The sequence below is a fragment of the Oreochromis niloticus genome, linkage group LG20 (genome assembly GCF_001858045.2).
Source record: "Oreochromis niloticus isolate F11D_XX linkage group LG20, O_niloticus_UMD_NMBU, whole genome shotgun sequence".
Classification (NCBI taxonomy): Eukaryota; Metazoa; Chordata; class Actinopteri; order Cichliformes; family Cichlidae; genus Oreochromis; species Oreochromis niloticus.
Genome location: NC_031984.2, coordinates 23,760,535 through 23,773,643, shown reverse-complemented (window position 1 = coordinate 23,773,643; position 13,109 = coordinate 23,760,535). Strand labels below are relative to the sequence as shown.

General features: G+C 40.9%; 1 protein-coding gene across 1 annotated transcript in view; it reads right to left on the bottom strand.

The window, feature by feature from the left end:
• prdm16 (PR domain containing 16) overlaps nucleotides 1-13,109 on the bottom strand; it is a 168,670-nt gene that overhangs the window by 70,318 nt on the left and 85,243 nt on the right. Inside the window, 1 exon segment of the mRNA XM_013271151.3 lies at nucleotides 6,767-6,814. Coding sequence (XP_013126605.3) covers nucleotides 6,767-6,814 — 48 coding nt within the window.

Sequence of the window (13,109 nt, the reverse complement as noted above, 5' to 3'; positions counted from 1 at the left end):
GCTTCTAAGTTTCTGTGGCAACACTATGTGGATCGTCATGTTTTTATCACCCGTGCTCGACCAGCCGACCCTCTGCATTCACTCTGTCTGCCTTAATGGACTCACTGCTCTTTTGACAGACAAGACTCTGTGTGTGTGTCTGTGTGTGTGTGTTTTATAGAGAATCACACAAGACAAGAATTCTGCATTAGGATTAAGAGAATCATGAGCATCAAAGGAAATTCCACTTTCTGAAACAATGTATGAAAAGCACCAAATTCGGGAAACAGACAAAAGTTGAATGCTACACACTGATGACTACAGATCTGCAGAAGTAGCCCAAGCTGTGATGGAACTGTGTGATGGTTCATTTAGGCTACTGTTTGAGGGAGGGGGCTTCTGGATTTGAGTGCTGATTTAAAGTTTGAAAAATAGGAAACAAAAAAAATTGCAAAATGTTTTCAGGTTGATGATGGTTCTCACAGCCTGTTTACTATTGTCTATCATTATTCATAGGAGCTTATATAAAAACCTGACTAATATTACATGAAATAATATTACATGAAATGACAATAAGGTGACAATAAGTTCAACCGTTCTAGAGGGAGGTTTTAGTCTTTTATACTTTTAGACTTGTGTTGAGAAGATTGCAGTCAGGGAATAAGACTGTCCCCGCAAGCATAGTAAAATTGAATGTGTGAGGTCAATATGTGTGAGGAAACTCATATGACAGCCCCCGCAACTGTCAGAGTATCACCCTCCTTCTTTTGTTGGGTGACCCTAGAGAATGTGGTGGGAATGGCCACTGGGAGAGAGATTACGACGAGACAAAGACTGCGAGAGGGAATGAGTGAAGGATGGAGAGTGAAAGGCAGAAGAAAATAAAGTGAGGGATAGAGAGAGAGAAAGACAGAGGTCAGAGAGCCAGCTGATGTGAAAGTGCCTCCGATCACCTCGTGCTTCTCCTCCGCCCCCTCGCTCTGTCTCTCTCTATCTGTTCCACTCTTTCTTTCGTTCGTTCCCACTTGAATTCCTCTCCCAGCGCTTCACTCCGATGTGACGTTGGTTTTTGATTGACGATAACAACAGAGATGCGTCAGTCAAGGCCCACACACGCTGTACACACACACACACACAAGTTAAAAGTGCCAATGGGAGTTAAAAGTGGCACTCGAGAGAGCAAATACACACACACACACACACACACACACACATGAGTACAGTAACACACAGCAGCAGCCTCTGAGTGAATGCTCCTCACAAGGCATAATGACAGCATTCTGCAGTAACCATAGTTGGGACAGTTCCCACAGACAAGACAGGCAGAGAAAGAGAAAGACCATTTCTTTCTGTCTTCACCTCTCCTCCTACTCCCCACCTCTTTTCCAACAACCCTGACTTTGTCTGGAGCATGTGACCCTCCACAAATCAAGACTATTGGCTAACAAAGTCTGGACAAATGAATCTTCTACTGTCACCAGTGAGTGCAGACACATTTAGGAGACCCCCGCCCCCCCGAAAAAAATAAATAAATAAATATATTAAAAAATCTATCTCTAGGATTAAATACTTACTGCTTCTAAGACGTTTTTTAGCTTCACCCGAAGCCTCTTAAATTGCTCTTGCAGCATTATTGCTACGTAACTGATAAACCATCATTAAACAGCTCAGTTTGTAGAGACTGAGCTGAGTGTGCATTTTGGGCATTTGAAAGACAGATAATGTACTTATCAACCTTTTATTTTTATACACAGTACAATGTCAGGAGGCAAAGGTTATAAGCTAGAAGATCTTCCTGCAGCATTTGCTCACATACATGATTTCTCTGCATATCTGCCTGTCTCATCTTTCCATAACCTCTACACAAACTATCTACAAGCTCAGAGTTGATTATCTCCTGGTTTCAGAACACTTTCTTCCTCTCATTGGACCAGACACAGTGCAGCATTTCGTGGTGTATATTTTAAAGGGGGGAAGGGGATGACAGTGGTGATGTGGTGGTGGTGCTGGTGGGTGAGGGGGTGGGGGGCACGGAGCCAAGTGAAAACATGTCAGTCAGGCCCCATTAAAACGTAACCCTGCCCAGCAGAAGAAAGAGACCCATATCATCATTAAGTCATCTCGGGGCGAAGCAAAAACCACAAATATTATTCCTGCAGCCCCCTGAACACCTAACACACACACACACACACACGCATGCTTGCACACTCCTCCCTTTTCTTTCCTTTAGATGACAAGGAAGACGGGATGATTGGAGCTGTGCTGTGTTTGCACACTGCCTGAGAATGACAAGAAGATGTTTGGGAACTTCCTGATCCTGGAATGGTTTATATATTTTTTGATAATTACGAAGTTCATGCATAGAGCTATAAGTGAGTGACTATCTATCTATCTATATAGAAATTTTCTCCCAGCCCACAAAAAAATACAACATTTCACAGAAAAGCAACACAAATTCATATTTATGAATTGATGACATGTAAATGACTTAAAATTACTGAATTATCCCAAAAAAGACCTGCAGTTATTCATTTCAGCTCTCCATTAGTGTATGCGTACCTCACATCCTCTGAGTGTAACAGAGATGTTTTGTACAATCCAACTTTAGACCTGCACTACGCTTTGTGCTGATGTGTGTGTTTGTGTTTGAAGCACACATGCAGAGAGCCTCCCCCTGAAACCAGGGGGTATTTGTGACGTTCAGCATTATGAAAAATGACTTGCCCCCGTGGCACACTGGGGTGGCAGTGATTATAATATCCAGATAATCATTTCAAACAAATTATCATAATTATCAATCAATCATGAGCCTATTTAAGCAGGCGGAGGCATGGGGGAGTGTGAGGCTGTTGGACGAGGGTAAACCATGGCCCGAAGCGCTGGATCACTTCTGTGACCCATGAGCCTCCCTCTGTCCACATAATAGCCCTCATACATTTAGGGTCATTTAGCTTGTGTATTTAGAGACTCAATTCCCCAGCTTGATATTGAGAAGAAAAAAAAGATACTCAGTGTGTGTGCACACACACCCATAGACTCAGAACTGCAGCTGATCCCCATTTGGCTCCCTAGGCTTTCAACATGGAATGGGAAAAACCTACTAGGTCAAAGTTCATGTCAACCCATGTCATATTCCAATTTGCAAACTGCATTACGCTGCAGATTAAATAAAGTCTGGTGCTTAAGTGTGAATAAAAGTATAAATGAGGATCCCTGCCGAGCACAGAATGAAGTCATGTTTCACTATGAGGAATGCTTCAATGCAATATTGATACATTAGGTGACTAAATACAGGCCATTTACTATGCCCACCTTCTGTCAGACAAAAAAGAGAGGAAGAGCGACAAGGAGAGTAACAGAGATTTAAGAGATCGTCTTAAACAGATATTTCCCTGTATCGTTTCACAGAAAATCCCCTGTGAAAAGCAGTGTGAATTGATTCAATCTCAGTGGTATTGAGAGGTGAATGAATGGGGCTTGGCGAGAGAGACAGAGAAATTGAGAGAGAAAGAGAGATAGAAAGAGAGAGAGATAGATAGTAGCCCTTCGGGGGAGATGATCGTCTTGGGAAAAAAGCAATCAGTGCTCATTGATTTTCTCTGCTGGTTGAATGGAGGGTGTCTATCTGGAAGTCATTATCTGCCATCTGATCTGCTGGAGTGTTTACACACGTCGGTGTGGACAGCAGCGCTCTTCTGAAGATGAGGATTAACACACACAGAGACCCACAGACAGACGAACACGCACACACTGCACAGACTGTGGTCTTTCCCCCTGCTCCGTATCTAACTACCACCCTTAAATCCAAGAAATCCAAAAAGAAACACAAGTCCTCCAATACCCTATTAATGTCCACACACACACACACGTACACTTAAGTGTATGTGAAGTGTGTGAAAGGGAATATACATAAGCAGGGCCTAGACAGCTAAACAGACAGATAGTCCTGTTTTGTATAGCCAGACCAGACCAAACCAAACAATCCCTGATCCTATCACCAATAGCCCCTGATAGCAATCTATAGCTACAACAACACCATCCTATGTGCCGAGAAAAAGAGATGGATAAAATGAATGGATGAAGATGGAGAGAGTAAGCAAAGGAGGGATTCAGATAACAGACCTTTTTATTTGCCGTGTGTGTGTGGTGTAAAGATGCATGCATGGAAGCCAGTAAAAAACTTTATATATACAAACATCGACACTCACAGACATACACACACACACACACACACACACACACAGCTATAAGGTCAGCACTGGGCAGCTTTTAGTAAGTGGAAGAAAGAAGCTGCAGTATTATCTTTGCTTCTATTTTATCCCCTGCCTTATCCCTGGCTCTAATGGTGCCTCCCTCTAACCTTTACTCACCTTTCAGACTGACACATTAATATGAAATTAACTGGAATGTTAGTACAAGGAAAAGACGAACATAATTTATATTTCTATATAAGATTACGGTAGGGTTACGATGAAATCTCTTGCAATGTGAGAGAGTGTGTGCTGATTTAGATTTTTTCTTTTCGGATCTATTTGTGCTTTTATTTTTCTTGAAATTTCATTTATTTTGTTAATCTAATTTTAATTTGCTGCATAGTTTTCTACAAAAAAGAAAGTCATATATTACTATGCCAAATTACCATAAAATTACAGGATCCAAAGAAACCAAAAGTGAGTCATATTCTCATCTTATTCATCAAGTCATACACGTTCTGCCCATTTTGTGCAGAGGCTGGTAGCCTACCCATACAAAATAATCTGAAATGGTTAACGGTAACTCAATAATGCACACAGTAGCAGCATGTAGATATGCATCACTATCTATAAAATATACTATATGTAACATATATATATATATATATACACACATAACTGCAACTCTGTTCGCTGGAATGTGACGCAGTGTAACAAATGAGAACTAATAACCGGCAGTTATGCAAACACATCTCTCTGCAATGAACTAGTTTATTCACAAGTTACGACTAAATTAAAATTCTGCCTTAATCAAGCATAGCAATGGTAATGACACAGTAGAGGCAGAAGAAGCCGGTGTTTGTGTGTGCGTGCGTGCGTGCATGCCCTCTGTTTGTGTGTGACTGCATGCGGATGAATGAGTCATGTCATAAGGAATGGCTCATGCATAATTTCATTCATATTCATAACAGGCATGTGGTCTGCCACCGCCCGATGAGGGCCCACCGCAACTCACACACTGCATAATGAGATGTGGCCAGTGTGTTTTTGTGCGTGTGTCTGTTGGGCTTTTTTTTTATTAACCATAGGTAGGCATGTTGTAAGCCTGTGTTCTGTCATCTGTGTGAGCCTCAGTGTATACACATTACAACTCTATGCTCCTATCACTGCATGTATGCAAACACCTAAGCATGAGGACTACGTGTGAGTGTGTGTGTTTGTGTATGAGATCATGTGCGTGCAGAGTGGAGTGCATGGGTCACTCTTATGTGGAAGGTGGTTGGTAGTTTATAAAACCAAGTAGGTTTTTCCACATTGTATGAACATGTGGGGAAGACGGAACAGCCCAAACCACTTGCGGTCAACTCTTAAAATAAGCTCATTGACTAATGTAGGATTTCAAATCAACCAAGCAGTCAGTGATTTACATGCCTGCCTGTTTATAGATGGCGCAGCAACAGGACCCTTGACCTGAAATGCAAATGAGTACACTTATTTCATATTTCTTTTCTAAGAGCCATAATTATAAACTGCACTAAAAAGACTTGAAGTAAATTTTGCCATGCAGATGTTCTGTCCTCTTCCACAATTACTTTTTCAAAGGTAGTCAGATTTTTATATTAAAAAAGCAGCCTACTCATATTTGACCATTTTGACATGTAAGATAACACAAAGGTATAAATATAATAAATGTTGCACCAATGCCATCTCAAAGATCTGAGAGCTACTGTACCACAAGTTCAAGCAATCTAAAGGCAAAAAAAATCAGCTCTCAGTGGGTTTCGATGGTTTTGGTGGGATACTGTAAATATGTATTGCTAAACAATATAACTTACTGCTGTTGGTTTTTCAACAACTGATTCCGACTACTCGATCACTGACTTGAGTTGGCTATGCCAGCAATGGCTTTAGTATTTCTCAGAAAGAGCGTGCCCTCTCCAGAAGCCATTGTTCTTTCATGGACCATTAGATGGACATGAACTCTCTTGCTGTTCTTTGTTGACCTAGTGACACTGGTCATAAAATCAAACTGCCCAGCCTCTTCAATAAATTTATCACCTCATAAAGTGGTCACTGACTGGTCAATGAGACGTATCGGTCATAGTGTGTTTGCGTGTGTGTCTGTGTGTGTGCGCGTCAGTCTTTTTTTATCTGAGTGAAGAGAGGGTTTCTTAGAATGCAGATCACTGTTGTTCAGTCTTCAGTGATAATAAAGGCTTTAGTCACTTAAACACTAGCCAATGAATGCAGTTGCAGTGCACCACATGGACGGACATTACTGATGGGCAACAGGATGAACACATTTCACAGAGCTCATCACAGAGCTTTAAAAAAATTGCTAGTGGAGGTTCTTGTAATAAAATATAAGCTCATATGACCTCACACAGAGGCCAGTGATTTTTTTTAGATCCCACAAACACAGTCAAATGTGGAATAAAAGACCCACTTTTCTGTGACTGCTACAAAATACCAGTTTATTACTTCATCCTCCCAAGAAATCTGATAGTTTTGATTTATTGGTAAAAACCAGCAGAATAGTTATTCAGGGAGCAATCCGGGTTGCACAGCAGTATATTGATTTATAACTATCCTACCTTTTTGATGCAGCTATCAGGGGAGTCATCCTCATGGTCATTCATCATCTGCAAAACAAACACAAAAACATATATAATATACATATCGTTTCAGTGTGCCAGACAAGTTTTGATTTTGATTGAGAGTCAAATACATTTGTCAAAGCATTAAAAGAAAACATCAATTCCAGCACTTCAAATAAGGTTTGACCGTCGGTGCTTGATGACAAAAGCACGGGGTGTTCGCAGTTCATCACACACACACACCCTCTGGGCTACAAATGTGACCAGAGGGATATAATAATGGACTAAGAGGTCACAAAAACACACACAGAAGCAAACATAACACTGCACACATTCTGATGAATGAATACCCCACATTTGACGTTAATTCTCCGCTTCAGCATTGCAGGAAATTTCACTGAGAATATCTGTGTGTGTGTGTGTGTGTGTGTGTGTGTGTGTGTGTGTGTGTGTCAGCGTGTGTGTGTATAATTAAGCCTTCAAGCAATATTTACTGGGGGCAGATGGGTGGTAGAATGCTCCCAGTGTCTGCTAGAGGAAATGAAGGAAGTGGGGGAATGATGAAGAGATGGGGCTACTCTACTGCAGTGAGAGGGCATTTCACACAGAATGGTAACCCAGAGTCTCTCTAAGTTTGCCTGTCTTTTTCTCTCCCTCTCTGAAGCCCATTGACGGTAAATGAGGATCAAAGAAGAAATGCGGACTGTTTTCAGAGCAGTTTGGGGTGGAGTTGAGGATCAGCATAGTACTTTACTGAGTTTAGGTCAAATTAGGCCTATAAAACTTCCCCAAGTGCAGACTTAAAGCATATCTGAACCTTCCTTTTCCTGCTCACTATCCTCCCCATCTGCCCTTTAACAGTATGCATGTTGTTTGGGCGTTGTGACAAGACTGGCTGCCCTTATATTAGAGCTGACATATTAAAGTTTGTATTTCCTTAACCAACGCGGCCCACCGTGATGGGAAAAGAGATATTTATCTGCTGTGGAATCTCCATGTAGACTGTGGAGCTATTCTTCAAATTCTGGCTCACAGCGATGTCTTTTATGCACCTTTCAATACAAGGCTGTAATTCACAGGAAGTTATTATGAATTATGTGCATGAGATTTAGGTTATGCCCACTTGCTTGAGCCTCAGGAAAAAAAAGAGCTTGTGAGTTTCTCTAACTGTTTATTCTTTAGTTAAAATTGAAAAAAAAGGAACTTTAGTACATAGTAGTGCAGAAAAGTTGACTCTTTCGTCTTCTTCCCTCCCTCCCCCTTGCCAAACAGTGAACCAGATGGGCCATATGCACACGGATGTACCTTAATCGATGGTTTTCTACATTAAGCTGTCTAGGGATGTGCTTCTAAGCCTCACCAAATGGTAGTAATTACACCACAGACACTTACAAAAGTGTTTTCAACCTACTTACTGTACACATCATCTAAACCTTTACAGACGCATCCTGTTCCTGTGAAATCCACTCCAAACAAAGCAACAGTAAACATGCTATCAAATTGAAGAATTTTCACTTGCGACTGTAGCTCCCTTGTTTTCAAAATGTGCACATAGAAACTGCGCTGCTAGATGAAAATATAAGTGTCCTTGCTGATTTGGTAACCTGTGTTACAGGCATGTTAGCATAAGTCAGTGAAAAAAGACCAAACTTTGCCGATCGTCCAATTTTGTGCGTTTTTTTTTTTTTTTTTTTTTTAATTTTTATTATAAAGCATTTCTTGTATATCCAATTTTATGTTCATTATTTCAGTTTAGTAAATTACAGGGGCATAGGGATGAAAAAAACGAAACCACGACAAAGTTTATTCTTGATGAAAAAAGCAGCCACAGATGCCAATGTCATGATTTAAAGGAACAAGTGGTCACAAACCGGCACAAAATAAACAGACAATTTTTTTAATTTTGTGGAACAAAAGTAGGCCTCGTCGGCTTTTTAACATGATTTCAACATGACTATTTATTAGAAAGAAAGATATCCGATTTCTACGTCTGCCTGGGAGGTAAAAAAACAGTGCTCGTGAACTTTAAAACTTGGAATAGAGTGACAGTAAACTAGAGAAAGTGTGTAAGAGAGAGAGGCTGCAGTTTGGAGTGTGCTGTCCCATTTCTTGTAATACACCAAACCAGCTGCAACAGTTTACAAAACCAACAGCTTGGCTGGGTCATCTAAAATGCTACCAGGCGTTCAACAGCTATAGGACAATTTCTGGACTTTCCCTCTGCTCTGCTCAGCTACATGCCAAGTGTGTGTGTGTGTATCAAATTGTGCAAGAGTAACCTAAAACTCTAGAAGACATGCAAGCAGACATGAGTGGTTTTACTGATGCCTTAATGCCTTTCAGCTTTAGGTTGGGGGTCGGGACTGTGTGGGCACTCCTTCGTCCAAACCTCCCTTCTGAGTCCAGAAACACTGAGCTCATTGTCAGAAATATGGCCGACTAATTATAAAGCTTCCTTGCATTTTATTTCTATGCATTTGTAATCTAGATTGTCTATTGTGAAGCCACCCATTTTTTTTGGAAGTTAAATATAAAGACTAGTGGTTAACAGGGTACTCTGTGATCTAAAGTTCACAAAGACAGGTGGAGATGCTCTTTCAACACTGGCAAGTTGTGTGTACACACTGACTCACATAATACCCTCACACACTTACCAGACAAACACATGCAACGAATATTGTACCCTTGCAGCAGGACTCTGCCAAACAAATAAATAAGCTATTAATTAGGGAAGGAAAATGTGATTGGCCACTGACTGGCAGACCTATGATTTATTGCACGTGTCACCGTCGCCTCAAAGTGACTTTACTCTTGGTTGGAGAGACAGGTCGAAATACAGACCGGCCTATGTTGAGAGGGATAGATTTTCCACTACACACAGAGAGAGGTAAAATTGTCCATTTGTTCTGTATCTAGCCTGCTGAATGCTGACATGTCAATATGTCTTATGGAAAAGAGAAAACACTGAAGTGAGGGTAATTAGACAGAGTGTGTAAAATGTGTGTCTGGGCACACAAATGTCTCTCTCTGGCCCATATGACCTCAAACATAAACAAATCCAGTCGTGGCTTGATGAAAGTGCAGCCACCTGCAGAATCCTTCCACCGAGAGCTGTCCAGACCCTCATTAGGAATATGCGTAACTGTGTGTGTTTGTACATGTGAGACTGTGTCTGTGGCGTGTGCTTTCGACCTGACCGTGAGGGAAAACCCCTCCATTATTAGTTTTTCATAGCACAACTTTTGTTATTGGACAGAGTCAGGAGTTTTTCAACGCCACCTTAGCACCATTCGTATTGACAGGACATGACGACCAAGTGGACAAAAGAAAACATGACGTGGCGAGAGACACTCAGTGAGTGGACTGCTTTATTGTTTTTGCAAGCTCTGTCACAGTCTAAAACACATGACAGAGCAAAATCATTCTATTAAAAAAACAGCAAAACAACCCCAAACGGGGTCTCTTTATAGAGCCCATAAAGGCACATATGTATGCTTTGCATGTACAATCAGTCCTTTAAAGAATGAACCATACACTATTCTCATAGTCACAAAATTCACCGGTATAAGATCAGAAAAGTACCCATGGTTCCCATGGTAGAGAAGGACCTAACAAAGCTTGCTCATCCATTGGAGTGAGCAGAAGAAGAGGGCCTCACTTGGAGGTTTGCATCGTAGGAAAATGTTAGCATTCTGTTGCCAAAAACAATTCTCCTCAACCCTGGATAATATGAGGCAATACAGTAACACGGCCCAATGGAGGGCCGAGGATGTCACAAAGCCACAAGTTTCCAAAAAGAACCAGCAGCAAACAAACCTCAGGGTTTTTTGAACCAGGGCCCTGACTGACAACCCATTGGCTGCAAGTGCCACACCAAGAAAGCCACAAATTGAAAGTTTTGCTACGCATTTATTGGGATCTTTTGGAGCTTCTTGGCACATTGACAGATTTTCATTGTGGTGGCAATGCCCTGGTTGGGTTATTGATCTTTTTGACATATAGATGGAAAGGAAGTGGTCTTTCACTGTGGGTTGAGTTGAATAATATGCTGTTGAGAAAACATATTTTTGTCATTGAGCAAGAAATTTAAAAAAAAAAAAAAGAAAAGAAAAGAACAAAAAAGTTGTTGGAGCCTTTAAAATCAGAACTAACCATCATGTCAAACACAATCTCTACAAATGGATCTAACTCTTCTAACTCCCACACAGTTGCAAATTTGCTCGCAGCACTACAATCAATAAAATGTCACAACTGCCCCAAAAAAGAAAAGAAAAAACAAAAACAAAAGTAGAAGTGATAAAAAGTCTCCTTTGTTTTTTTTTTTTTGTCTATGGTCTCTTGCTATCATTTGGAATCCCTGATAATGAACCTTTTACACTTTCCTGCCAGAGACTGCTTAAGTAAGGATGCTTGTCTGACTGAGTCTGCTTTTTAGCATCAAGTAAGATAGTGCCTGCTTGTTGTTCCAAGTCCTTTCTCTGGCGTGCTCTTTAAAAGGGGGTAAAATGTGGCTATTTCAGGACTTCCCAGAGATAGTGGCTTTGACAGTTGACCTAAAACAAGACCAGGGCTATGACTTCTTAAAAACATACCTCAACAATGAGGTTTCATGCAAAGATTAAGTAGGTAAGTATGAAGACCAAGGAAGGAGAAGAGGAAACAGGGCTGAAATTCACACTGCTAAATACCAGGAAACTGGGCGTCCATCAGATACAATATGATGCCTTTAATAAGTGGAAGACTTAAGGTGCTTTGGCCAAGGCAAACATCAGGGGCACTGCTGATAGGAAAGTTTCACTCTCTTTCTCCCGTTCTTTCGTTTTCTAGCCGCTATAGAAGATTATTATGTGCTTAACCACTGATTACCTAGTGTTACCTACACTTTCTGTTAAACTTAATGCGAGAAAACTACACACTTTATCAGTAAAAATGAAAAAAAAAAAGTAAAAAGTAAAAAAGGATCAGGGAGATCAGACACTTATTGCATGGCGTTAAAGCTCTCTGTTACCCAATCCTACACCCAGATGGGTCAGGGTGCGGCCTGTGACGGAACTGAGAACTGTTGGTGAGATAGAGATTAGTGCACAAAGGTTAGATTTGGAAGGCAAACACTCAGAACTATTGTGTGACTCTGGAAAGTCACGGCCACTTGTCAAATACAAGCGGCTGATATTTACAGAACAAGCGTTGACCCCGTGTGTCCTGAGAGTCTTTGTGTGATTTATGAAGAAAATGGCATAGTGAAAATATACTGGCAGAGGTTTACACCGACCCCGGACAGGCTTGTCTCATCATTCCAGTGTCTTGTATGATTCGCAGATCTTGCATAGACATGCAGTCGAGATGCCACACTCAGTACGATTGAGCAGATCAAATATTTGCGTTCATACAATTGCAGAGTTTGAAGTCATTTCTTTGTAGGAAAGTGATGTTTCAAATTGAGGTTTGCACTTAGCAAACAGACCTTGGGAAAGAAGCTCACTTCATGAAAAAGAGGGCAAAAGGAATGCAAAGGGAGGTGGAGGGAGGAGGAAAGAGAGCTGGATTTTGTAAATTTATTAAAAGGGCCATATTTTCATGGGCGCCTTGTTCGACCATTCATCACCTGACGTCCAAGACCCCTTATCCTTTTAAGGCCTTTGATTCTGAACTTTATATTGACAGAACCATACAGATAAATTATCTGCTTGGCTTCCACTTTATTGATAGGTCATTTGGGCAGATGATCAGTAATAATCATAAGTGAATAAAGGCGTGCCAATAGATCTTCTGCTAGCAGATGGTGTGACAGCCGCAAGGTTGAGACCCAATAAATAACCCTACCTTTTGGCCTAAGAGGATTGCCTACACAGCATCGGCAGCTGCTGTGGCATGCCTTTCAGATAATGATATATTGCGTCTTCCCTATTCATTTTGATAAAGGTTGCAGTTTATCGACACGTGGCAGCAGGAAGAAAAATCAAATTGCTTTATTTCTTATGATCTCCTATTCTTTCTGTGACACATATTGCCTCTTAGCAAGCACAAGGTTATGGGGTAAGATTTAGAGTCTTGACCTTGGGGCATATAAATTCAATCAAAGGTCATGCCACAGATACTTTTCATTTCAGCTGAGCAAAATGCAAACACATCCAGTGCATATTTCAATGTTTACATCGATGCATGGCGTAAATCTGATATTGCTATTCAGCTCAGCAGTGTCACATGTTTCACATCTTTATTTCCCCTTACAAACTGAATTTGTGTATTTACGTATATCAGACCACACTGTCTGTCCCAATATGAATCCCTAATTCAAACCAGGAATTCCTTTTAGTAGGTAGAAAAGGGCACAGAAACA